We start from the raw sequence: 27,909 nt of genomic DNA, 5'->3' as shown, positions 1-27,909 counted from the left end.
CAAGCCAGGGACACTCAGTGGGGATATTTGATTGCTTTAGGGATGCTCTGAGGACATTTTTAAGAAGCATTTCCATTGTGTCTCTGGGACTCTCTTTCCCAATCAAGTTCTGAGTAGAGCAGTTGGGTTGGACATGTCCAGCATGCATATGAACAAGGCCCATCCAATCAAACTGATAATTCAGTGATTTATATTGGGTATATTTGCTTAGAAAGGATAGTGTTGTTGGACTGCTTTTTATATCACTGGATATGGAGAGATTTTGTGAATGCAGCTGGCTGAATCAGGCTTTCTGCAGCCTTCCTGTCCTGTTGACTCAAAAGGAATTTGCATTGATCTACCATAGACCATCTGATTTTGCAATCCTCTATGCTTTTAACTTGACTGTTACAACATGCTTCCCATTTGCCCTTTCACATTTTACCAACCGTAACTTTGTACAACCAAACTCTGCTTCCTCTGTCCTAATACGCACCAAATCTGTTCATCCATCGCCTCTGTGCCCACAGTGATCTGTGTTGGCCTCCGGTTAAAACAACCCCATAATTGGTATTCTCATTCTTGTTTCCAAATTCTTCCAACACTCCCTTGCTATCTCTGTAATTTTTTCAAGGCCCAACTTCCTACTAAATGCTATGTTCTTTTAACTTTGGTCTCTTGTGCATTTTGCTTATTTTTGCACTGGTTACTCTGCCTTGAGTTGTCAAGGCCCTCATCCCTGCCTTCCTTCCTGTCTTCAGCCCTGTTGTTGCCTTACATGACTGTGTCAAATTTTGTTTGATTAAACTGCTGTGAGCACCTTGGAACATTTGGCATTCAGGGTTAAATACAAAATGTTGACTGCTGCTCACTACTTTATTTGGAACCCTTATTTGCTGGAAACATACTGCACTTCTCATTGGGTGTAATGAATACTTTGGTACTATTTCAGAAGAGTAGGTGCCAGTATCTTAATCGACATCAATCATTTGGTCAACATCACAAAATCATATCACCTGATCATCGTTATGTTACAACTTTCACAATTTGCCTGCTGCGTTTTACTATATTTGAACAATTTCACTTTGGCATGTTCTGGAGTCATGAAGAGTGCTGTACAAGTATTTCTTTACTAATCCACAAGACTTTAGGGAGGGAATTTCAGGATTTTGATTCAGGAATATGATATTGCTGCTAGTCAGAAGGGCTTGACGGGTCATTGCCTTGGTGATGTTTCTACGCTTCTGACCTAAATGATAGATGGCATGCGTTTGGAAGGTGGTGTTGAAGTAACCTGCGTGAGTTGCTGCATTGCATCTTGTCAGGGATGTACACTGCTGCCTCTTTGTCCTAGGTGAAAGAAGTATGTGTTGAAGTTGGTGGATGGGCTGTGTTCTCCTGGATGATGCATTGTTAAAGCTGCATTCATGTCGGCATTGCTGGTCCAGTTTTTTTCTATTGAATTGTTATCCTTGGATGTGGATTTGCTGATGACAATGGCATTAAATGTCAAGGTGATTGGATTCTGTCACTTGGAGACAATGATGAATGTTGTCTGTTTGAACAGGCTGTTTATAATCTGAGAAATGGGATACTCAATCAACAGCAGATGTCACCAGTCTGATATTAGGATGAAGGTAAAATGTTTCATCAATAAAAATGTCTGGACACAGGACATTAACCCCTGTGAAGTTGCAGGGAAGTCCCAGCTGAGATGATTGATTTTGAATGATTGTATTGTCTGACTTTTGTGTAAGTATAACGCCAAACGTTGGAAAGCTGTTGTCTTGATTCTTGACACTTTGAAATTTATTAGGGTCATTTTCGGAATACTCTGGAATGCAGCTGTTTTGTGTTTGTTTTGTTCAATGTTAGAATGAAATTGGGAAATGAGTGATTTTAGAACCAAATTCAAGTTTTCAAGATACTAACAAGACAGGGGAGATGACAAAACTATTTCCACTGGTTGGAGAATGTAGGACTATGGAGCATAGTCTAAAAATTAGAGCAGACCAGAGATGATAGGAAGTACTTCGACACACACAGATGGTAGAGGTTTGGAACTTCTACAAATGGTATTTGCTCCTAGATCAGTTATTCATTTTAAATCTGAGATTTGCTTGTATTAAACTAAAGGTATTGAGGAATATTGGCCAAAGGCAGGTTTGTGGAGTTAGTCCACAGATCACCTGTAATCTTGTTGAATGGTGGAGCAAACTCTCGGGGCTGTATGACCTGTATGGCCTGGTTCTGTTCCCATATTTCTAATTATTGCTGAGTTGTTAGTTCCTAAGCAAATACTACTTGTTCGCAGTAAGTGATACATTCTGACAGCTGCTGATAGAGTAGACTTATAGGACTGTAATTGGCTGCATTAAATGTAACTTTTATTTTGCAATAGACTTGAGTTTGCTGAATATGCATGATGCTGATTAAGTTCTGAGGCGGCTTGGTGAAATTCAGTGTTGAGAATGTTCTATTACCATATGATTACTTAAAGTAGTAATTTATTGGAAACCATCTAAAATTAGCAGAGAACAGCACCATCATTTGTCCTTGAAGAGGAGGGGAGGGAAATCAATGGAGTAAGGATACTCCCACATGTTACATTGTGATATACTAGATTTGACCTAGTAATGACGAGGTAATGTCAATTTATTTCCAAGGCAGGATGGCGAGATTTAGAGGGGAATTTTCAGGTGATGGATGTTTTCACTATTCTGTCCTTGTCCTTCAAGATGGTAAATGTATCCTGAGAGGTCAGTGGTCATTTCACTGCTGAACAAATCTGTGGAACATTCTGCTGATTTTGCACAAACCCAAAATATTAGTCAGGAGGTCTCTGCATGGTTGACTGGGCTAGGTGCGGCATTGTCATAGCTGATCCCTTGCTCAATGCAAGATGATTAGTTGGTTTTATTATTTTTTTCGAAGCAGTTGGGTACAAACAAATAGTCTGCTGTGCCATTTCACAATGCAGTTAATAGTCAATGACATAATTACACCTCATACATCCTCATACACCAGACCAGGTAGGTCCTGCAGATTTCCACTTGTGAAGAACAGTAGTAAGCATTTACAACTAGCAGTTGTTTCATGATTGCCATTGACAACACCAGTTTTATTTTAATTCCAAAATTATTTATAAGCAGTTGAATTTAGGTTCTATGGCTCCCCTGATGATTTTGAGTTCAAGTCTCAAGATTATTTAGCCCCCTATGCTCCCAAACCCCCACCCTTGTTAAAGCTTGTGAAACACTGCTTGCACAACGCCAAATGCACCCTGATGGTGGCAGTTGTCAGTGTTTTGGGACCAGTTGCAAGTGTGGTGCTGGAAAAGCGTAACAGGTCAGGCAGCATCCGAGGAGCAGGAGATTCAATGTTTCGGGCATAAGCCCTTCATAAGAGGGCTTATACCCAAAACATCAATTCTCCTGCTCCTTAGATGCTGCCTGACCTGTGCTTTTCTGGCACCACACTTGCAACTGGTCCCAAAACACTGACAACTGCCACCATCAGGGTGCATTTGGCGTTGTGCATGATGTGACCCTGTGATCTCCACCATCTGCAGTTCTCACTTTCTCCCAGTTGCAACTGTGTCGGGCAGCCGTGAATTCTTGCCATAGCTGACTAGCATAGACCTTTCCTTGAGTGGCAGGATGTTTGACAAATGGCAATTGCAATTTATCAAAAGCTTGGGGTGCTGTCCAACATGAGTAGGAGAAAAATCTGACGTTAATGGGAGCTCACCCAGTTATGGAATTGTTGTAAAAGCAAAATACTGTGTAGGCTGGAAATCTGAAACAAATAATGCTGGAAAAACTCAGGCCTGGCTGTATCTGTGGAGTGTGAAAATAAGTTAACTTTTGAGTGTGATATGACTGTCCTTTTCTGAAGAAGAATCCTGCTGGATTCTAAATGTTAACTTTGTTTCTCTGTCCACAGATGCTGCTAGACCTGCTGAATTTTTCAAGTATTCACAGAATTGTTATGAATGGGCCTTTTTAACGGTGCCCTTGGGGACTTAACCACATCTGTTAAACTGTTCTAATACCTTTTTGCTGTTCGGTTTTTAGAATATGCAGATAATATCCCAGAAATTGGCCTCCAAAATTTGCATTTTTGCAGGCTTCTGTGGTCTAAAGACATGTACTCTGAAATCCTATTATAGTATAAAACCGGTTATTAAATGGTCAGTCATTTTCACACCTCGTTTGGGATTTAATCTGACTTTTTGTTAGGTAGAATGGAGTAGGACACAAGTGGAATAATGGCCCTGTGTGACTTTGCCGCACACCATTTCAGGGTTTCTTAACCTTACTATATCTCGCTTTTAGTGACTGCTTAACATTGCAGGGCAATGGGTTCTCTCATGCATGTGCCAACCTCATTGTCGGCTGGGTTCATGTATAATGAAGAGGGTTTGACTAAGTTATGCTGGAGGTTATCTTTGTCCATGAGACCGAGAAATACTGTTTTCAGGTTCCCATGTTGCTGGAAGCATAGGTTTAACAGGCAGGCAATCTGTATTGAGTATCAAACTGATACTTTGAGGGTAAGAACCAAAAATAGTTCTTTTTGTTTTGTAGGTATTGTATTACACTGAGTTTCATATAGCAGAAAGCATTGAAACCCTCATCAAGGTGACTATAAACAGACATTTAAATAATATCAATAATTGCTTTTTGTCATCCAACCACTTGTTTGATTTAAGGCTCCATATCGCCTACTTAAGCTTGTTTCTGTGTGGCTGATGCTGATTTCTCTGTCTCCCTGATGCGTAAGCAAATAGTCCCTACTATTATTTACTCAAGTGATTGCTTTTCATATTGGAGTCCAGAAAATGTCTTGGCTATTTTATGGTGTTAGGGACGACCAGTAAGTGCTGGTCTAGTGAATGGTACCCATATTTCGTGAAAGAATAAACAAATTTCGGCAGACATTATTGGTAATGTGGAAGAGAGACTGTTTATTTTACTTCACTCCCTTTGCTAACTCTACTAATTGCAGCCATCACATTTCTGCCCCTTTTTTTGAAAACAGATATCAATATGTTCGAGAAGAATAAGTGAAATTCTGCTCTTTCTTTGTGTTTTTTTTAAACCAGTAAAGCCTTTGAGGCGAGTCAAATCTCTTAGGATGAAATGTTGCCAAAGTCTGCTAACTTGCAGCTTTTGAATGTATGTCCTGTTCAGCCAATGACTCTTTAAAAGTTTGAAATGAGAGATTCTCCGCTCTCTGGTTGTTTTTTGACCATAGTGTTGATTGAGGTTTACTGGCAGGTGAAACTAGAACAAGATTAGGGGGAGCAGATTTAGGACTGAACTGAGAAGGAACTTCTTCACCTAGAGGGTTGTGAATCCATGGAATTCCCTGCCCAGTGAAGTAGTTGACGCTACTTCAGTGAATGTTTTTAAAACTAAGATTTTCTTTGAACAATGAAGGAATTAAGGATTATGGTGAGAGCGTGGGTGAGTGGACCTGTGGCCATGAAAAGATCAGCCATGATCTTATTGAATCGTGGAGCAGGTTCGAGGAGCCAGATGGCCTACTCCTGCTCCTCGTTCTTAGATTCAGGGTCATGGCATCCCCCTATATTTGAAAACTAGCTGATCACTAAAGTCTTGTGATAGGACAATGTTAGAGCATGTGTGCTTTCTAGGGTTTTTAAAACAAGCAATTGTATGCTTTGTCTGCTGAATGTTTTATGTGTCACATTTGTACAATGGCATTCTGTGCAAAAAACATATACAGAACTGGAGTGGAACCCTGAATCTTCCATGTGGGAAGAATTCAGTTGTTCAGATTTATTTACTTTTTGAACTGAGCTATTGTTGACAGATAGAAACTTTTCATAGTTTTTAAATTTTCCTGCCAGCACTTGCAGCCTTGGTTAAACAGTAGGCACCTCTTTTGTGAAAAGAACTTATTTGCTAAAATCCAGCATCAATAGGAATGGTTTGCCTTTGCCTGTTGACTTCATTGTTGTTTTCTAATAACTTGTCCTCTGAGGCTGTTCTTCATATCAGTCTGAACAGTAAGTGGTGATAGGCTATAAAAATTAGGGTGAGCATCACAAAAAAGTTTGGTCACTAAATTTCTGAACGTCAATCTGTATCATAACAAGATGACAGTTTGGGTACTGTCTATAATATGTAATGGATATTGGTGGATTCAGTGCAGGTTCGTGAGTAAATCAAAGTTGTTTTTTTTAATTTTGTGGTTGCTTTGGTTAGAGCAGTGAAGATTAGTATCGGCTAATGAAGATATTAACTGAATGGGCAGGAGAGAATAGTGGCTGAAAACCTGATGTGGGAGAATAAAATGACTTATGGCTCATTTAGAGCTGGCACCAACACTGGACTAAGTTGGATTTGTACTATTAGGTTGGTCTGTGCCTGAATTATGCTGGGGCCGGTGTTCTCGTAAGCTATGTAACTGGGGAGTAGCGAAAGCTTTGAATTAAATTGTATAGGCAAAGGATCAAATTTGGTAAGATTTCATAAACTGAAGAGTAGAGATTAGGTAAGAAAGATATTAATATCTGAAATGTTGATATGTCATGACAAAAAGACAGTGTATATATATCTGAGTAAATTGGATAAAACTAGGTAATACAATGATAATGAAAGTACAAAATTAAGGCTCTGTATCTGAATGTACGTGACACTTGGATGATGAACTGGTATTATCAGTATAAGTAAGTACTATCTGATAGGTATATATGTAGGACATAAGATTTTTTATCACTGCACAAAATTGAAAAATGGTGTTGGATTACTTTTTGCAGCGAGCAGGTGTTCAGTCTGTTTGGTGGTTAAGGTTGACATTTGAGGGTCATTTTGGAAAGTAGCCTATAACGTTATTCTTTGGAAAGTGTTTCACTAGCTCATTTCTGTATGAGTTGCAATGCTCTGTTGTAACATAAAACACAGAATGTAAAGTGGAAGAGCCTGCAGAACTATAGTAGTAAAAGCACCTATTTTGAAAGTCTTTAGTTTTTGATCGAGCAATCATTTCCAATTTTAGGTGTTTAGGTGTCAATTTATGAGCTGCACATACTGAAAATTTGCTTAATCATTATAAATGCTAAGATGTATGCACATAAAAGGTCTTAAATTCATATAACACCTTTCACAACCTCAGGCCATCTTTAAAGTACTTTGCAATCAGTGGAATACTTCAGAAATGAATGAAATGAAATGTGCCAGCCAATTTATAACAATGAGATCCCACAATGCAACCACATTAAGAAGAAGAAATGAAACCCCATCCACCACTTTAAACATTAAATCCCAATGCAGTTGGTGCACAGTGATGGCACCATGCAATATATTTGAGATGCAATGCAGTAACTTGGCAAGGCTCCTTTTGATAGCATCTTCTGAACCCTAAGAGGGCAAGGACATAGGCATACTATCATGTGCAAGTTCCCCTCTTGAGCCAAATATAATCTGACTTGGAACTATGCCGCTGGGAGAAAATCCTGGAATTGTCTTCCCAACTGAGCCTGTGGTTTGCATACACATGGGCTGTACTGGTTCAGTGTAGTGGCTCACCATCACCACCACCTTAAGGGCATTTGGGGATAGTTGGTAAATACAAGCTGAGCTAGCAACGCTTAAACCCTGTGGATGAATTTTAAAAAATGTGTTTATGATGTTGGTTAAGGAAGACCAGGGACAGATACCATGGACCATTTGGGTCTAATACGCGGTTCCAGTTAGTGATGCTAGCAGACAGCTGGGGGTGTGTTATGTGTTCCAGTAAGGACTATGGGATTTCAGGCATCTGTGTGGGTTTTCTTGTGTTGAGATGTTTTATGAATTGTGCAAGTGCTTTGTTAGCTGTTATCTGGTGGTGGTCTTTGAGGAGGATGTTTCTTTCCCCTCAGAAGCTTCAATGTTTGCTGACATAGGAAGCTACTTGAGTGAAGCCTTAGTTAGGTAGAGCATCTGTGCTCCTTTGTTGGGTAGATCAGGATGTGAGTTGTGTAGTGTGAGATTATATCATAGCCTACTTGTCAGACACTTGATTCTATTTCGCCCACTTTGCCAATGGCTGTTTTACACAATAAACCTCTGATGCAGCAGTTGTAGATCTTTTGTAGCAGACAAATGAGTCTTCAGTTCCTCTTCTCATTCGACTGTTTCATGACGTCAGCATTGGTGAAAAGTAATTGGCTGTCTCATGGAAAGAGTTGGGCCCCAGATTTAAGCCAGCTTGAAACCTGGTGCTGAAGGTCAGGGTATTTCCAGCTGGGAACCTTAGAACTCAGGTTGTGCACTTTGGATTTTTGTTAACTTGATAGGGGACTACAATGAACATGAATTTCCAGCTCCATACTTGCACCTCAGGTCCCTTTCACCATAGCTGCCACTTCACCAAATGCTTTGCAGTTTTCTTTATGCTGTGAATGCCATCTATCTGTATGTTAAAGTCTGAGCTAGGATGTATTTTGTGGAACCTTGAGGCCTGGAGGCAAACCTGATGTTAAGATCAGTAACTGTGAATGAAAGCATATAGTCATAGTCACACAGCGCAGAAATAGACCCTTCAGTCCAACCAGTCCATGCCGAACATAATCCCAAACTAAACTAGTCCCACCTGTCTGCTCATGGCCCATATCCCTGCAAACCTTAGCTATTCAAGATTTGGAGTACTGGTGTTGGACTGGGGTGGACAAAGTTAAAAATCACACATTGCCAGGTTATAGTCCAATAGCTTTATTTGGAAGCACTAACTTTTGGAGCACTGCTTCTTCAGGTAGTTGTGGAGTATAAGATCGTAAGACACAGAATTAATAGCAAAAGTTTACAGTGTGATGTAACTGAGATGAAATATTGAAAAAGACCTGGATTGTTTAAGTCTCCCAGCTTTTGGAATGACATTCTAAACCTGGCCCATATAATTCAAGCATTTACAGAACTACTTAAGCACTCTTGCCAGGGCCAACAAATCTCATCAACTGAGCCCCACTATATTAAAGAAAGTTTCTGACACTTTGGTATTGGTGACTGCTTGTCTTTTATCATTAGGAATGGCACCAGTATGATTTCGCTCATCATTCCTCCTAAAGACCAGATCTCACGAGTCGCAAAAATGTTGGCGGATGAGTTCGGCACTGCTTCGAACATTAAGTCTCGAGTAAATCGTCTGTCTGTGCTGGGGGCCATTACATCTGTGCAGCAGCGTCTTAAACTATACAATAAAGGTCAGTCTGCTTGATATCTGCAGTTTCTCTTAAAGTTTGGTGTGTGTTTTGTGATGGGTTGACTGTTAAGTGTTCACATTAATATCTGGTGCTATAAGTTGTTTAAGCATTCTAATGCTTAACACAGTGGGCAAAGTGTACCTAGCCTGATACATTGATCATGTACTGAGTTTCATTTAATTGGCAAGAATAAAGACATTGAAATCAGTGTTCCTAACCTAATAATTGTTCAATGAAAGGTCCAAGCTAAGACCATGATTTGATAATGGTTAAGTTTAGAATTAAGAGGGAATGAAGTCAAGATGATTAAAACGAGCAAGGAAGCAGTGTATGATGGAGAATGGTGAAAAGCAAATAAGCCATTGTTGAGTGGAGAAACCAAAGTGCGAGAGAAAATAACTGGAGCCCATGAAAACACAAGGCTGGAAGAGGCAAGTTGAATCATATGTATAATAAGTTGATAGAGTTAGGCAAAATAAATTGACCTATTTTTGTAAAACACCCACTGATAATACTTAAGGGAAAGAAGCTAGCTTGAGAAAATATTTACTCTTCTCTTGAACCTTTAATGTGGTTGTATCTCTCATGAGTACATTGCAAGTTGAGTTCTAAAAAGCATGGCGCAACATTGTGGTGCCGCTAAGATCTGTGAAAATTTGATGCTTGCACATCAAGCCTGTTTTTAAATGTGATGAAGTGACCATAATGAATGCTTGAAGTTTTTGTCAATTTGGATGTAGATAAATATCCAAAGATACAGCTATGGGATTTGGTCCTGCAGTTTCATAATCAAGAAACCAGCTCTTAAATCAAAAGATTTGTCGGAAAATCAGAGTTGATATTTCTTTTCTCCCACCCCCCCCAATAAAATGTAAACCACAGCAGAGCTGATTTAATCTCAAATCTATTGTAGCCCCACAATTTAATTGTGCTTTTAGACCATGGTCTAAAAACACAATCACAAAGATTCTTGAAATCTAGTCACCTCTTTTTGAAAGCAGGAGCAGAATTAAATACAATCAAATGAAGACTAATTAACATTCCCAAAACACAAGAAACAGTTATGTGTCATTGGAAGGTAAACAAAAAATTTTGACTTTCAAGCGAAGACTTAATGACTGGTGTGGGTGGAGGGAGCGTGACGGTGAGAAGTGTGTGTGTGTGTGTGTGTGTGTGTGTGTGTGTGTGTGTGTGAGAAAGAGAGAGATCTACCTTCCCCTTCGTCCTCTTCCTCATTTTTAAAAAAAAGTCCAGGCTGGGAGAGGAAATCCAAGGCTCTCAACTTCAACTTTCATAGTGCCAGAGCATGCTGCACTAAGAGCCTGCGCAACGACAGTATTATTCAAACCGACTGATTAACTCTGTCCTAATTCCCAGTGCCTTTCCTTGTAACTCGGACTTGGGGTATTGTTTTGCTTGCTTCCTTTCTTGCTCTCCCTTGTCCTTGCTTGCTCAGTGTGTAATCTCTCAATCCTAACTGAGATGGTTAAAGGCAAAAACAGCAATGATCAGTTTTATTGATTATTTATTGCTTTTGAATTTTAAAAAAGTTTGCTGATGTGTATTACTACTTTTTAAAAAATGTGTTCATCAGCAACCCTCCAAATGTTGGAAAAATAGAAACTATATCTCCCCATGTGAAAATGTTGGACAACTCTGTAAACCATCCTTGTAACAAAGCTATAAAGCAGAAAGAAATAACTTGCTGCTGAAATGCAGATGATAAAATCCTATTACTGTTGCATTAAAATCCCCAAACACATTGTTTTCTGAACTTATTCAAACAATTCATTACCTACTAACTTTTCTTCAGGTAACACTGCCCTGAACCCTTTGTTTTTATGTTCCCACAGCAGACCAGACATGTTCATTTGTCATGAGTACACATCAATATTAGTAACCCCTACTGACTAACTTGGAACAGAGCACCTGCAAGTAGTCAATTCTCTTCTGGCAGGTCTATTTGTACTGGGATCCAGACACTGTCCTCTTCTGGTAACCGGTAATTTAATGTGAATGTAGTTTAGGCGTTAAAATGACTCTGTGAACTTAATAAATGATTGGCATTTCACTTTGTGCCCACTTGAATAGGGGTACATGTCCAAAAGTACAACTCAAAGCTCCATTCTGTGGTAATGCTGAATCCCACTGTCATAAATCAAAAGACAAACCATAGTAATTCGACAAGAAACAGTATCCAGATACAGGACGCCGTTGCCATGATCTCTGATTGGATGCGGAAAGATTTCTAACTACTTGTAATGGTCGTGCTGCAGTTGCTCGTACAAATTGTGTTATTGTATTGTTTGTCATTAAAAATTATAAATGATGTTTACAGGGAAGTCTAGATTATCTGAACGAGCAGGACGGGCACTATTTCGTTCGGATAATCAATTATTCAATTAATCGATTAAAGGCCTTTCCTCTGGGGCTCGGAGTTTTCAAAGTCTGCTCCTCATTCAGGAGATTGCAGCAGCATACAGCACACGAGACCCCGCACCTGATGCCGTCCAACACTGCCCCCAACCCAGTGCAACACATACCACCGCCTCCAACACCGCCACCCCCACCCCAACCCTGTCTAACACCTCCCCTGCCCCCAAAACTGTCCCCGTCCCCAATCCCGTGCAACACCATGCCCCTCCACCCCCAACACCACGCCCCCTTCTCCAGGGCAGCTGGACTGGGCACTAACAGAAAGACTGCTGCAGTTGCCTTTGTGGGGTAAGTCTCCAAATAGAGCATGCAGGCGCACACATACATAACTTTTTTCTGCAACTTTTTGACAGGTTCCGCCTTTGCCCTGTACAGGACAACATTGGAGAGATTATCTGGGGAAGGGGGTTTAGGGTTACACCCCTGTGTAGAACTCCAGGGAGAGAGAGAGAGAGAGAAGGTAGTCAGTCATTTGGAGATGGTGGCCTTTTAATTCACTGTAAACAAAAGACGTGATCACTGTTGGAAGCGTGTCTTTGAAATAATGTTTCCATCGGGACCTTGAGATCTCCTTTGGATCATCCGATTTTTGGATAATTGGTATTCAGATAATACCAGTTCCTCTGCAGCACAGTAAAAAACATGTAAGCAGTATTTGGGGGGGAAGAAATGCCAGCTGAGCTTTCAGATCTTTTACAGCAATTCTGTAAACCAGAAATTGGGTTTCTATTAAGACAGACAGTTACAAACTGATTTGACCTAGCCAACAATTAAAAGGAAAATGCAGTGCAGTGTGCATTCGTGACAGGGTTAGCTACTTGTTTTCATTTCTACTTCTAACTTGGTGTAAAGATGGGGAGCTTTTACTTGAGTTAGCCATACTAACCAAGGAATTAACAGTTGGTAATTTAATGTGTTGTCTGAAAATGAAGCAACTTCTGAGAACTACTCAGACTTCAGAGCAGTCTTGCAAGATTATGCAAGAGAGTCTTATTCTTATTGAGAAGTCCATGGCACTTAAAGTCACAACTTGGCTCCATGTTTGGTTAAATTTAGATTTTTGATGGGGAATCCTTTTGCTGTTCTGTAAATACTTAGTTGAAGTACTTGATGTTACTTGTGATAGGATAGGTCGCAGAGTGACTTAGAACATAGAACATAGAACAATACAGCACAGAACAGGCCCTTCGGCCCACTATGTTGTGCCGAGCTTCTATCCCAGATTAAGCACCCATCCATGTACCTACCCAAATGCCGCTTAAAGGTCGCCAATGATTCTGACTCTACCACTCCCAAGGGCAGTGCATTCCATGCCCCCACCACTCTCTGGGTAAAGAACCCACCCCTGACATCTCCCCTATACCTTCCACCCTTCACCTTAAATTTATGTCCCCTTGTAACACTCTGTTGTACCCTGGGAAAAAGTTTCTGACTGTCTACTCTATCTATTCCTCTGATCATCTTATAAACCTCTATCAAGTCACCCCTCATCCTTCGCCGTTCCAACGAGAAAAGGCCGAGAACTCTCAACCTATCCTCGTACAACCTATTCTCCATTCCAGGCAACATCCTGGTAAATCTTCTCTGCACCCTCTCCAAAGCTTCCACATCTTTCCTAAAGTGAGGCGACCAGAACTGCACACAGTACTCCAAATGTGGCCTAACCAAAGTCCTGTACAGCTGCAACATCACTTCACGACTCTTGAATTCAATCCCTCTGCTAATGAACGAAAATACTCCATAGGCCTTCTTACAAACTCTATCCACCTGAGTGGCAACCTTCAAAGATCTATGTACATAGACCCCAAGATCCCTCTGTTCCTCCACCTGACTAAGAACCCTACCATTAACCCTGTATTCCGCATTCTTCTTTGTTCTTCCAAAATGGACAACCTCACACTTGGCAGGGTTGAACTCCATCTGCCACTCCTCAGCCCAGCTCTGCATCATATCTAAGTCCCTTTGCAAACGACAAATGCCCTCCTCACTGTCCACAACTCCACCTATCTTCGTATCATCTGCAAATTTACTGACCCACCCTTCGACTCCCTCATCCAAGTCATTAATAAAAATTATAAACAGCAGAGGACCCAGAACTGATCCCTGCGGAACTCCACTTGTAACTGGGCTCCAGGCTGAATATTTGCCATCTACCACCACTCTGACTTCGACCGGTTAGCCAGTTTTCTATCCAATTGGCCAAATTTCCCTCTATCCCATGCTGCCTGACTTTCCGCATAAGCCTACCATGGGGAACCTTATCAAATGCCTTACTAAAATCCATGTACACTACATCCACTGCTGTACTCTCATCCACATGCTTGGTCACCTCCTCGAAGAATTCAATAAGACTTGTAAGGCAAGACCTACCCTTCACAAATCCGTGCTGGCTGTCCCTAATCAAGCAGTGTCTTTCCAGATACTCATAAATCCTATCCCTCAGTACCCTTTCCATTACTTTGCCTACCACAGAAGTAAGACTAACTGGCCTGTAATTCCCGGGGTTATCCCTATTCCCTTTTTTGAACAGGGGCACAACATTCGCTACTCTCCAGTCCCCTGGTACCACCCCCGTTGACAGTGAATTGAGTTATGAATTCAAATCACGAAGATGTTATATTGGTACTAACATTAAAACTCGGTTAGCTGCACCAGATTGTTGTCGTATTGCCATCCCATTTCAGTACCAGTTGAAGCAAACGTTCAGAGATGCAATATAACTCTACCTTCTTCATCTTTATTCTGAGCCCTGAAGAGAGAGAGATTGCTCATGCACACAAAGACAGCAAATTCTTAAGCAATTATATAGTTACTTATAGGGAGCAGCATCCAAATAAGGCAATATCTATATTGATTGGGTGACCATTACAATCCGCAAACATCAACAGTAATGATTAAGCCATCTGGCATTACACAATAGATGTTCTTCACCTTGTTAAACCACCACCTTTGCCTCCAGAACCTTACTGTTCATTGCAAGTTCATGCTCGTTGAGCCTTTATCAAGCAACCCTAAACTCAACTCTTTCCCTGCCTTATACACTTTCTCAATAGTTCTGCTGTTCGAGAATTGGGCAGTTTAGATAGAGGTTGGAGTCCAATTCCATTCTTGATGCATACCTTTTAAGTATTGTTTTGCCAGTATTATTTACAGTGGTAGTTTCAGAAGGGACGGAATCATTTTGTCAGTATTAGTATTCGAATATAGACTACAGAACTGGTTTTGGATTTCTTTTATTTGAACAATTAAAGATATGACTTGGGTTGGTCTGTTTACTTTAAGAATTAATATTTAATCTTACTCTCCTCTTGTAGTACCACCTAATGGTTTGGTTGTCTATTGTGGAACAATTGTAACAGAAGAAGGCAAAGAAAAGAAAGTTAACATTGATTTTGAGCCCTTCAAACCAATTAACACATCCCTATATCTCTGTGACAATAAATTTCATACAGAGGTAAGTAGCCTTTTGGTAGATTTACCTTGTGGTGCGAGTTCTGATGGTATGTTTGTCACATACTGCTTATTTTTTTTTAGCTATTCCCAGTAGCCTCATGCAAAAGGCAATACGTAGCTAAGCTGTCCAGACCAGAAGATCCATGGTCTCATTCCTAGTTTCTCCACGAATTATATATGCTCTGGCAAGTGGGGTGCTCCGGCTAGGCTTGATTCAGAGCTAAAAAGAGCCATTTAGCCCAAGTACCTAGTCTCCCATATCCTCATTTCATTTGGTTGATTTTCACCTCGTTTACCTGATTTGTTCAATTGCTTCATTTCCCCCCCCCCCCACTTCAGCAACTTGTGGAGTTTCTCTTGTCAGGGAACTCCTAGATTTTCAGCCCTTCCTTTGGCAGAAAGAAATAATTGCATTTATATCTCAACTTAGACTCCCTCAAATAATTTGCAGCCAGTGAAACAACTTTGAAGTGTCTTAGCTATTGTATTTTAATAAATGTAGCAGCCCATTTGCGCACAGGATCTAACAAACAGCCGTGTGCTAATGACACTTTTCGCTGTGAATGAAATGCTAGCTGTGGGGGTTTAGATGCATAGATCTTCAAAATGCTATGAACAGGTGCAGAAAACAATCAAGAAAATCGATGGGATGCTGACCTTTAAATCTGGAGGACTGGAGTGCGAGTATGCTGCAGTTACACGATACCCTGGTTAGACCGCACTTGGAGTACTGTGATCAGATCTGGGTACCGCATCTTAGGCAGGATAGATTGGCCTTGGAGAGAATACAATGTAGGTGTACAAGAATGATAACTGGGCTTCAGGGGTAAGTTAAAAGCAGTGGTTATACAAATTCGACTTGCTTTCTCTAGGATTTTGAAGGTTAAAGGATCATCTGATTGAAATCTTCAAGATATTAGCAGAAAAAGACAGATAACAATAAACCATTTTCATTGGTTGTGGCTTCTAGAACAAGGGGACATAGTCTGAGAATTCCAGTCAGACTGTTCAGGAAAGATGTTAAGAAGCACGTCTACGCACAGTGGTAGATGTTTAGAATTCTCTTCCATAAATGGCAATCGATACATGATCAGTTAATTTTATATCTGAGAGCGATATGTTATTGCTAAGCAAAGGTGTATCGGGATGTGGGCCAAAGACAGGTATGTGGAGGTATATGTCAGCCATGATCTTATTGAATAGTGGAACAGGCTTGAGGGACTGAATGGCCGCCTCCTTACTATGTTCCTTAATATAATGTAGGACTCTAAAGGGAGTGCCCCAGAGTTTTTGCAATCCTGCCATGATTTTTTAATGTTCAGTTGAGAGGGCAGACAAGCTCTCTGCTTAAGCCTTCGGGAAAGAATGTACCTCTGATAGTGCAACATTCATTCAGTACTGTACCAGGAGTGCAGACAGTTTTGTGCAAAGTTGCTAAATGGGATTTGAACATTTCTGCCAGACTACTGAGTGTCCAGTGACCCCATATGATAGTTGAGACCAGAGTACTCAGCCCTGGTCAGCTTATCTTTTTCATTTCAGACTGTCTGTGTCCTGGATGAGTAAGTTTTTCATAATCAGTTGGGCTTTGAGCTCTATCTTACAGCTTGTCCAGTGGATGTTACATCATGTAATTACTTTCATGGTCGTTTCTCTTGAAAGGCTCTCACTGCGCTACTGTCTGATGACAGCAAATTTGGGTTTATCGTAATTGATGGTACTGGAGCTTTGTTCGGTACACTCCAGGGAAACACACGGGAGGTACTACACAAGTTCACTGTGGATCTACCAAAGAAGCACGGTAAGAAGGCAGTGATGATACCTGAAGGACATAGCATCAGATAGAGAGCAGCTCATCAATCCTTTGTGTGTTTGTGTCTCTGTGTCTTTTAAGTTAACTGAATTGTTTCCATTGCCACCCATTTCAGTACTGACTTGAGTGGCATTTGAATTTAACTGAGTACTGTAACCAGAAGTGTATTTTGGTGTAGTGAACACATCTTTGGGCTAGTAATCCAGAAGTTCAGACTAGAAACATGGAACATGAATGTCACTCGACCTTCTAGCCTGCTCCGCAGTTCAATATGATCATGTCTGATCACTAAGCAGAATACCCTAATCCCACCCTCTGCTACATCCCTTCGTCCATTTAGCCAGAAGAACTATATCTAATTTCTTCTTGAAAACACAATGTTTTGGCCTCAGCCACTTTTGTGGTAGTGAATTCTATAGTTCACCACTCTGTGGGTAAAAAATTTCTCCTCATGTCAGTCCTAAAAGGTTTACCCCCTATTCTTTACATATGACCTCTAGTTCTGGACTCCACCACCATAGGAAACATGCTTCCTGCATCTAACCTGTCTAGTCCTGTTAAAATTTTATAGCTTTCTCGAAGACCCATCCTCAGTCTTCTAAATTGCAGCAAATATAATCCAAATTGACTGAATCCCTCCTCATATGTCAGGCTTGCCATCCCAGGAATCATTCTGGTAAATCTTTGCGCTCCCTCTATGGCAATAGCATCCTTCCTGAGAAAATGCAGAGCTGCACACAGTATTCCATGTGGCCTCACTCATGCCCTGTATTAATTGCAGCAAGACATCCTTGTTCCTGTACTTGAATCCTCTTGCTATGAAGGCCAATGTCCAATTTGTCACCTTTATTGCCTGCTGCTTTGTTTTCAACAACTGGTGCACGAGGACACCCAGGTCTCATTGAACAATCCTGTCTCTCATTTTACAGCCATTCAAATATTAATCCAACTTAATTTTGCTACAGAAAGGTTAACCTCCCATTTACTTGCATTTTACTGCATATGCCCACTCATTTAGCCTGTCCAAATTACATTGCAACATCTTTGCATCCTCCTCACAGCTCAACCTTCCACCCAGCTTTGTGTCATCTGTAAATTATGAGCTATTGCAACTTCAACTTTTAGATCTGGTCTATCCTTTTCCATCACTATTTTAAAACTAATAGAATTATGGTTGAGAATCCAGAGAGAGTATATTCCTGTCAGGGTGAAAGGAAAGGCTGGTAGGTACAGGGAATGCTGGATGACTAAAGAAATTGAGGGTTTGGTTAAGAAAAAAGAAGGAAGCATATGTCAGGTATAGACAGGATAGATTGAGTGAATCCTTAGAGTATAAAGGCAGTAGGAGTATAATTAAGAGGGAAATCAGGAGGGCAAAAAGGGGACATGAGATAGCTTTGGAAAATAGAATTAAGGAAAGTCCAAAGGGTTTTTACAAATACATTAAGGACAAAAGGGTAACTAGGGAGAGAATAGGGCCCCTCAAAGATCAGCAAGGCAGCCTTTGTGTGGAGCCGCAGAAAATGGGGGAGATACTAAATGGATATTTTACATTAGCATTTACTGTAGAAAAAGATATTGAAGATATAGACTGTAGGGAGATAGATGGTGACATCTTGCAAAATGTCCAGATTACAGAGGAGGAAGTGCTGGATGTCTTAACGCATAAAGGTGGATAAATCCCCAGGATCAGGTGTACCCTAAAACTCTTTGGGAAGCTAGAAAAGTGATTGCTGGGCCTCTTGCTGAGAAATTTGTATCATCGATCGTCATAGGTGAGGTGCCGTAAGACTGGAGGTTGGCAAATGTGGTGCCACTGTTTAAGAAGGGCGGTAAAGACGAGCCAGGGAACTATAGACCGGTGAGCCTGACCACGGTGGTGGGCAAGTTGTTGGAGGGAATCCTGAGGGACAGGATGTACATGTATTTGGAAAAGCAAGGACTGATTAGGGATAGTCAACATGGCTTTGTGCGTGGGCAATCATGTCTCACAAACTTGATTGAGTTTTTTGAGGAAGTAACAAAGAAGATTGATGAGGGCAGAGCGGTAGATGTGATCTATATGGACTCCAGTAAGGCATTCGACAAGGTTCCCCATGGGAGATTGATTAGCAAGGTTAGATCTCATGGAATACAGGGAGAACTAGCCATTTGGATACAGAACTGGCTCAAAAGGTAGAAGACAGAGGGTGGTGGTGGTGGTGGAGGGTTGTTGTTCAGACTGGAGGCCTGTGACCAGTAGAGTGCCACAAGGATTAGTGCTAGGCCCTCTACTTTTTGTCATTTACATAAATGATTTGGATTTGAGCATAAGAGGTACAGTTAGTACGTTTGCAGATGACACAAAAATTGGAGGTGTAGTGGACAGCGAATTGGTTACTTCAGATTACAACAGGATCTTGACCAGATGGGCCAATGGGCTGAGAAGTGGCAGATGGAGTTTAATTCAGATAAATGTGAGGTGCTGCATTTTGGGAAAGCAAATCTCAGCAGGGCTTATACACTTTATGGTAAGGTCTTGGAAGTGTTGCTGAACAAAGAGACCTTTGAGTGCAGGTTCATAACTCCTTGAACATGGGGTAGCAGGTAGATAGGATAGTGAAGAAGGCATTTGGTGTGCTTTCCTTTATTGGTCAGAGTATTGAGTACAGGAGTTGGGAGGTCATGTTGCGGCTGTACAGGACATTGGTTAGGCCACTGTTGGAATATTGCGTGCAATTCTGGTCTCCTTCCTTTTGGAAAGATGTTGTGAAACTTGAAAGGGTTCAGAAAAGATTTACAAGGATGTTGCCAGGGTTGGAGGATTTGAGCTCTAGGGAGAGGCTGAACAGGCTGGGGCTGTTTTCCCTGGAGTGTCGGAGGTTGAGTGGTGACCTTTATAGAGGTTTACAAAATTGAGGGGCATGGATAGGGTAAATAGACACAGTCTTTTCCCTGGGGTCAGGGAGTCCAGAACTAGAGGGCATAGGTTTAGGGTGAGAGGGGAAAGATATAAAAGAGATCTAAGGGGCAACTTTTTCACGCAAAGGGTGGTACGTGTATGGAATGAGCTGCCAGAGGATGTGGTGGAGGTTGGTACAATTGCAACATTTAAGAGTCATTTGGATGGGTATATGAATAGGAAGGGTTTGGAGGGATACGGGCCGGGTGCTGGCAGGTGAGACTAGATTGGGTTGGGATATCTGGTCAGCATGGACGGGTTGGATCGAAGGGTCGGTTTCCATGTTGTACATCTCTTTGACTCTATTTAGTTCCCTCATCTTCATTAACATAGGTTGGCTAATGACCCATGTATCCTAATGTTTGTTTCCTGTCTGATAACCAATTTTACACCCATCTCAATGCATTGTCCCCATCCCATGTGATTTAATTTTGCACTTTTAATCTCATGTAGGACTTCGTTGAAAACCATGTCCACTGGTTCCTCCCGATTGACTCTACTGATTATGTCCTTGAAGAATTTGTCAAGCATGATTTCCCTGTTTTTAGTAAATCCATGGGACTGTCTGATTTTTACCACTGTTTTCTAAGTGCTGTGCTATAATATCCTAGGTAATGAACTCTAGCATCTTCCCCACTACCAATGTCAGACTCCCTGGTCAATAATTTCCTGTTTTCTCTCTGCTTCCTTGTTTAAATAGTTGGGTTTTATTAGCTACAATTCAATCTGTAAGAACTGTCCCAGAGTTTAAAGATGACCACCATTGCATCAACTGTTTCTAGGGCCATTCCTAAGTACTCTGGCATGTAGATGATCAGGCCATAGGGATTTATCAAACTTGAGTCCCATCAGTTTCTCCATCAGCATTTCTCTGCAAATACAGATTTGCTTCCCGCTTCCCCCTTCACCCTCTCTGAAATCTCTTTTCCATAATTTCTGGTATGTTTGTATCACATTTTTGTGAGGACACAAGCGAGGTATGAGTTTAGCTTGTCACTCTTTTATGGTTCCCCATTATAAATTCCCCTATCTATAGGAACTCGTACAGTCAATTCTTCTGTTCCTGCAAACTAACTTCTCATGCTGTAGTTTCCCCTTCTTAGTCAATCCTTTGGTCTTCCTTTGCTAACTTCTGAACTGTTTTCAGTCTTCAGATCTTCTGTTTGTTATTGTCCATTTTATGCATCTTGCATATAATACTATGTTCAACTTCCCTTGTAAGCCACAGTTGGGCACTGTCCTCTCTGTACTTTTGCACTAGACTGGAATAAACAGTTCTTGACGTTCACCTATTTTCCTTTTGAATGCTTGCTATTGCCTCTCCACTGTCATTCCTTTCAGTAACATTTTCCAATTCATCATAGCCAACCCTCATGTTGTACCATTGTAGTTTGGATTCAGGACCTCGTCTCAGAATCAACTACCTCACTCTGCATCTTAATGATATTCATATTATGGTTGCTCATTCCCAAGGGGTCTTTTGCAAGTACAATACCAGTTACTACTTTGTCACTGCCATACACCTGAAGATGGCCTGTTTCTAGTTAACTGGCTGATCTGTCCTAACCCTCTGCGGATCATAAGATACTGTCTTGTCAGCCATTCAGCCTGTCAACTTTGCTGTGTAGTTCAATCATGGCTGATATGTTTCTCAAACCCATTCTCATGCCTTCTCCCCGTAAACCTTGATTCCCTTATCAAGAATCTACCCATCTGTCTTAAATGCATTTAATGACTTGGCCTCTAGCCCTCTGCAGCAGTGAGTTCCACAGATACACCAGTCCGACTGACGAAATTCTTCCTCATCTCTGATCGAAAGAATCGTCCCTTCATTCTGAGGCTGTGTCCCCCTCAGCTGGTGGAATTTAAATTCAATAAATAAATCTGGAATTATATAGTTAGTCTTGATAATGGTGACCACGACCTGGCAATCTCATCAATTGTCATAAAATCCCTCAAAATCCATGAGAAAAAGAAATGTGTGCTGTTCTTTATGTGGTCTGACTTGCATGTCACTCCAGGCCCACAGCAATGTGGTGACTTTTAACCACCCTCTGAAATGGCTGAGCAAACTTCCTCAGTTAAGGGGGAATAAGGGATCAGCAACAAGTGCTGGCTTTGGCAGAAATGCCCACATGCGAGAGAACAGATGAAGCAGTGCAGCCAAACCCAAGCCCCATCTCCTGTTGACTTTCAGTTTGCATCTAAAGTCATTAGATGAAGGTCAGGAGAATTTTCCCCCACTGAATTTAATTGAGATTTCTGATATCAAAATGGAGCAACTTATTTCATATTAGCTAACCTAATACAATAGGACCAAGCTTCAATGAACAGTACTTGCTGCATTGTTTGCTGCTGGTTTATGTATCTGAAACTGCCACTGAGTATTCATTAACTCTGTTTATGGTAGGACCAAATAGGTGGGATGATTTAATGCTGAGGAATGGCCACTCAACCTGAAACGTAAACTCTCCATTGATGCTGCCATATCTGTTGAGCTTTTCCAGCAATATCTGTTTTTGTTTGATTTACAGCATGCTCAGTTTTTTCAGTTTGAAATGATTTAATTCTTTCTTGGCTCCACGAGTACTTAAATTTACTGTTTCTATGCTTTGCCAAACATTTGTGTGTCAGTTGAATGCATTGATACAAAATTATTTCTTTGTTTATTTCATAATATGGTAAGATTATTTGTTTTACATGCGACCTAATAACCAGTTCGCTAAGTCCTATTTTTGTACCATCTGGTTTTTTTATTGGGAACTTTTGTGGTTTGTAAAGGGCTGTTTTAGTCCAAATATATTTCAGATGAAAGCACCAAGATGGATTGCAATTGGCAGGTACTGTGAGATGCCTGACAACGAATAGAATATGGGCTTTTAGAACCCCATTGTGTGTTTCCAAAAAGCTGAGAGGGTAAAACCTTAGGGCACTCCACTTAGAGGATTTGCTGAGAAATTTTGCCTTTGCGCCTTTATGCCCAGATTTTTGTTGACGACCAGATTGACATCTCCTTTTGTTATTGCTTTGCTTCTATTTTAATGCCAGCAGTGCAATAGATTATTTTTTAAAATGTTCTGAAGGAACAAAGAGGAAATATTTGTTCAGTTAACTTTCATGAGTAAAGCTGCGCAGAGGATTCATGGATACTGGTTTGGGGTGAATGTTAGATGAGGATTTGGTCGAGCTTAGCTAGTGTTTACAACAATGACCGAACCACCTGGCACATTGCCAAGTGCTGTGTATAGATATTCCACCTATTTCACCTACTACCAATAGAAGCTCTGGCTGTCAAATTTGCAAAGACAGCGCTCGTCAGTACGCTCAGGTTCACAGGCAAGCGGTGAATGACATTCCATTGCTGTCAGTTGGTTTGAGTGATGCGCATTCAAACCTTTTTCATCATACACTTTCATTATAGCAAGTTCTGCTAACGCCTATGACTCTTAGAGCCACTATTATCTGCTGTTTGCCCAGGAAAGACTGAATTCAAAAGATTCTGTGTTTACTGACAACTAATGTGCTCTGGGGTGGGGCAGACAAATACATTCTCCTTGGACTCACAGGGTGGCGCAATGGCTCAGTGGTTAGCACTGCTGCCTCTCGGCGCCAGGAACCCAGGTTTGATCCCAGCCTCTAGTGACTGTGTCTGTGTGGAGTTTGCACATTCTCCCCGTGTCTGCGTGGGTTTCCTCCGGGTGCTCTGGTTTCCTCCCACAGGTTAAAGATGTGCAGGTTAGGTGAATTGGTCATGCTAAATTGCCCGTTTAGTAAGGGGGAAATGGGTCTGGGTGGGTTAGACGAGTTGGGCTGAAGGGCCTGTTTCCACACTGTAGGTAAGCTAATCTAATCTAATCAAGTTGTGTTCAACTAGACACTAGAAGATAGTAAGTCTGCCACCAGTGGTGCTTCAGCTTACAACTTGGGATCTAAATTCAGCAGTTGTTTATGTTTCTACTAATTTTCCAGTTAACCTGCTTGTTAATAGGATGTTAAATTTGACAATTTTTTCCCCCCATTTGACCTAATATTAGGCTGGTCTTGGCTGAGCAAGCAGCAGTAGATTATAATGTCAGTATTCTGAAGAGATTAGTTGGTCAGAATGCAAGAATATGCTGTGCAGTTGGAAACTTTAAGGCTTGTTGTGGTTCTGTTCGCCGGATTTGTGGGAATTTGTGTTGCAGACGTTTCGTCCCCTGTGCTTGGGAGCCTCCTGTGAAGCGCTTCTATGATGTTTCCTCCGGCATTTATAGTGGTTTGAATCTGCCGCTTCCGGTTGTCAGTTCCAGCTGTCTGCTGCAGTGGTCGGTATATTGGGTCCAGATCGATGTGCTTATTGATTTGAATCTGGAGGAATGGAGGAAGAAGTTAAGTTCTGTAATGGGCAGGAATGTGGGAGAAATTAAGAGACATAATTTTGAGGAAAACAAATGGCTGATATTACACTGCAGAACTGGCTATGGATCCTATCTAAATTGCAGCTCAGATTCTGACTTGACTGATGTGTAACTCCATTTGTAGCAGATTTTCTTCTGTATTTGGAGAGTTTTGTGATTTGCTAGGATCTGAATTTGATAATCCAGGCCATTCCAGAGTGGTTGCTGCATTATTACTGATGTCTTCACCCAAACATGCATTAAACTGAGACCCTCCCATTCTACTGTTTTTTTGGTAATGATTATGGAACACTATTTCAAGCAGAACAGGAATGTCTTGTGTCCCAGCTGACTGACTTCCTTCTAACAACAACAAATTACAGATATTGCTAGTTATTGAACAGGGTAGCCTCATTACATTATACAGAAATTCATCATGCGTTAAACCTTTGGTGAATTATTGGTCAAGTCTTGTGCGTTTTCAGTATTCTTGTTTCCTTCAGTTTCTTACTTAGTCAGTTGTGGACACAGCTTTCCTTGAAACAGTTTGTCAAATCCAAACATTTCTGTGTTTAAAGGCAGAGGAGGTCAATCAGCTCTGCGTTTTGCTCGCCTGAGAATGGAGAAGAGACACAACTATGTGCGGAAGGTAGCAGAGACGGCTGTGCAGCTCTTCATCAGCAGCGACAAGGTGAACGTAGCAGGTCTAATCTTGGCTGGATCAGCTGATTTCAAAACTGAACTCAGCCAGTCTGACATGTTTGATCCGGTAAGCTAAATATTAATTGTGTGCTTATTGAATTGGAAATACATTGAACCGCCTGCCAAGCTGTAAATCACAAAATACTACTGTTTACACAGGATCAGTCATATATTAATTTTAAACTGGGAAACTAAATGTAATATTGCCAAGTTGCAGATGAGACAAAGTTGGATAAAAGGTAGAACTGTGAGAAGGATGCAGACAAGTTGAGTGAATGGGCAAATGCATGGCAGATGAAGAATAAAGCAGATAAATGTGAGATTGTGGGGGCTGGGGCTGCAGCTTATTCTCTGGTTCTAGATTAGAAAAAAGGGAGGTGCAGCAAGAACTGGCTGTCTTTGTACATCAGTTGCAAAACGTGTGCCTGCTGCATCTGCATTCAATGAAGAAGCCAAAAGGATTCGAGAACAGGTTCAAGAGCATCTTGCTGTAATTGAACAGCGCCATGGGGAAGCCATAGCTGGAGCATTGTGGGCAGTTTTGGTCTCCTTATCTGAGGAAGGATGTTTTGGCTATGGAAGGAGTGCAACAAAGGTTTGCTAGAATGGTTCCTGGAATGGTAGGGTTGCCATATGAAGACACACTGGATTGGTTCGACTGTATTCACTGGAGTTTAGAAGAATGAGGGGGTCTCATAGAAACCTGTAAAATTACTACAGGTAAATGCAGGAAGAAGCTTCCTGATGACCACAAAGACCAGTGTCAGGGGTGATAAAGGTATGGGATTGGCCATGCTAATTTACCCCATAATGTACAGGAATGTGTAAGTTAGGTGGATTGGCCATGGTAATTGCAGGACTATGGTGATAGGTTTGAGGGGAGGGTTTGGGTTAGTTGTTTCTTGGAGCGTTGCTGCACTTGATGGGTCGAACGGACTCTTTCTGCACTATATAGATTCTATGAAGGATGGATTTGTTCCACAGCTTTGGAAAGTTGCTTTTTCATTTAGAATTTCGATTTGAATCCAGAAAGAATTCCTCGTGTATTGTACAGCAAATGTTTTTACTACTACACTGTCTGACAGCACCCCCAGTACTGATTGTTTTCAGCATCAACAGGTGTCATGGATTTTGATTTTCACCAAAACTTTGTGTTAAGGAAAGGAGAAAGTGTTCAACCACTTATTCCTTGACCTGTCGCATTGTTCATCAAGTTAATGTCCAAGCTGTGAAATAATTGCATATGTCTGCATTTGCTTCAGGTTCCCTAACTTTCTGTGTTACAAGGATCAACCAATGTCAGAATTAAAAAGAACCCATTTTCTGATTTTTGTTTAGTATCTTGTGATTTCTGGGAGGTGTGACTTTTCTCATGGTGTTGAGACAGCATTTGGTGAGACCACTGTCTTCTGTCTATTATCCCACATTTAGAAAGTAAACCCCCTACTTTAATTCACCAATTTCTCCATCCCCCACCAATCTGTTTTGTTCACCATGTAGAACTTTCCTTTGACTGGTCTGGTTACCATGGTGACAACGTGTGCAAGAAGTGTGTCCAACTGCAGCTTAGTGGCAAATTGTATTTCAGAACTGAAGCTAAAAGTGAATTCACTGTGAAGCACACGTGATTCTGAGCAAGTCATGGATAATGCATTCAGTGAAGTGGTCACATCACAGGTGAAGACTCGACAAGCAGTAAAGACAACTTGGCTTGGAGTCCTGCTTTGTCTATGAAGGTCGAACAGTAACTGAGAAGCTCAGATTTGTATATTTGAGCAATTCAGCACACTTTGACTTCATTCACATGACAGGCACTTCAGGTGCTGATGGCCCACCCAGTGGGCTAATTGGAAAGTCATTAAGCTAACAATAGTTTCCTCACCCCCCACACATCAGAAGTTCTATTTTGAGGTGTTGTAACTGTAAAAGCATGAGAGCCTGTTCTAGAATAATGAGTCTTTGCTTTCTTTTGTTCAGAGCTGGCTAGAAAGATACTGCTTATCTCCAAGTACAGAAACATTATGGAAGAAGGGTCGTTGGACTTGAAAAATTAATTCTGCTTTCTGTCCACAAATGTGCCAAATCTGAGCTTCTCTCGTAGTTCTGTTTTGTTTCAGATTTCCATCACCTGCGATTCTTTATTTTATTTTCATCTCCAGGTCCCTTGTGTCAGCTTTAGCTAGAATATCAGAATAATGTAGGGTGTTCAGAAGCTTGTGGGGCTGTGATCTTGTAGCAAACATAGATGTTGGAGAAACTCCGGTGTAGCAGCATCTGTGGACAGAAAAGCAGAGATGTTGTTTCAAGTCGAGTTTAACTATTCTTCAGAACTGGCATTCTGTACTGTTTGATTTATACTTTTGCCCTGATTGTAGTTGTGCTGAAAGAGGCTATCCTTGTTAGTGCTGGTAAATCCTTCAGCTAATTTAACAAAACACAGTAAAGCTCACCTCGTCTCATAATCTGTTAAAACGAGTGACAGAACCACCCAAATTCCATTATTTAACAAAAAATATCAATTTATTCTTTAACTCTAAAAGTGAACATGAAACCAAAACAATTTCCAACTCTATGCCTCCTTTCTCTGAAAGGTTTATTATCTATCTCCCACTGTATAACAATATACTGATCCAATAAAGCCCCTATTCTATTTACAGCAACTTAATTTTTCAAAACCAAACAGTGGCTGTCATTTCCAGTGTTGGTCTTCCCCTGTTTATAGATTTCCCTGGGTCGTCCTCAGACTTCTGTTGCAAAGATATTTCACGTGAGAAAGGTACCTTTGACAGAGTGTTGTGAATAGCAGTCTTTCAGTGGCAGTTAGTGCTTTTTCTGGCCAGTTGTCCAAAACGCCTGCCTTTTTTATACCCCAAATATCGGATCGTCTCATTGGTTCAATGTTGTCAAAATAGCAAAATTAAAAGTATGTTTGACTTTATTATCTTGGCTTAATTTGCACTGCTGTAAAAACAGCTGGGGTATCTAGGTTACAGCC

General features: G+C 41.0%; 1 protein-coding gene across 3 annotated transcripts in view; it reads left to right on the top strand.

The window, feature by feature from the left end:
• LOC140492208 (eukaryotic peptide chain release factor subunit 1) overlaps positions 1-27,909 on the top strand; it is a 66,918-nt gene that overhangs the window by 24,579 nt on the left and 14,430 nt on the right. For all 3 annotated transcript variants that reach the window (XM_072591094.1, XM_072591095.1, XM_072591096.1), the window contains 4 exons: positions 9,018-9,193; positions 14,944-15,083; positions 16,745-16,883; positions 24,791-24,981. In XM_072591094.1, the coding sequence (XP_072447195.1) occupies positions 9,018-9,193; positions 14,944-15,083; positions 16,745-16,883; positions 24,791-24,981 (646 nt within the window). The remainder of the gene's footprint in view (positions 1-9,017; positions 9,194-14,943; positions 15,084-16,744; positions 16,884-24,790; positions 24,982-27,909) is intronic.

This window comes from Chiloscyllium punctatum, chromosome 20 (genome assembly GCF_047496795.1).
Source record: "Chiloscyllium punctatum isolate Juve2018m chromosome 20, sChiPun1.3, whole genome shotgun sequence".
NCBI lineage: Eukaryota > Metazoa > Chordata > Chondrichthyes > Orectolobiformes > Hemiscylliidae > Chiloscyllium > Chiloscyllium punctatum.
Note: the sequence above shows the minus strand (reverse complement) of the source record. Positions and strands in the feature narration are given on the sequence as shown.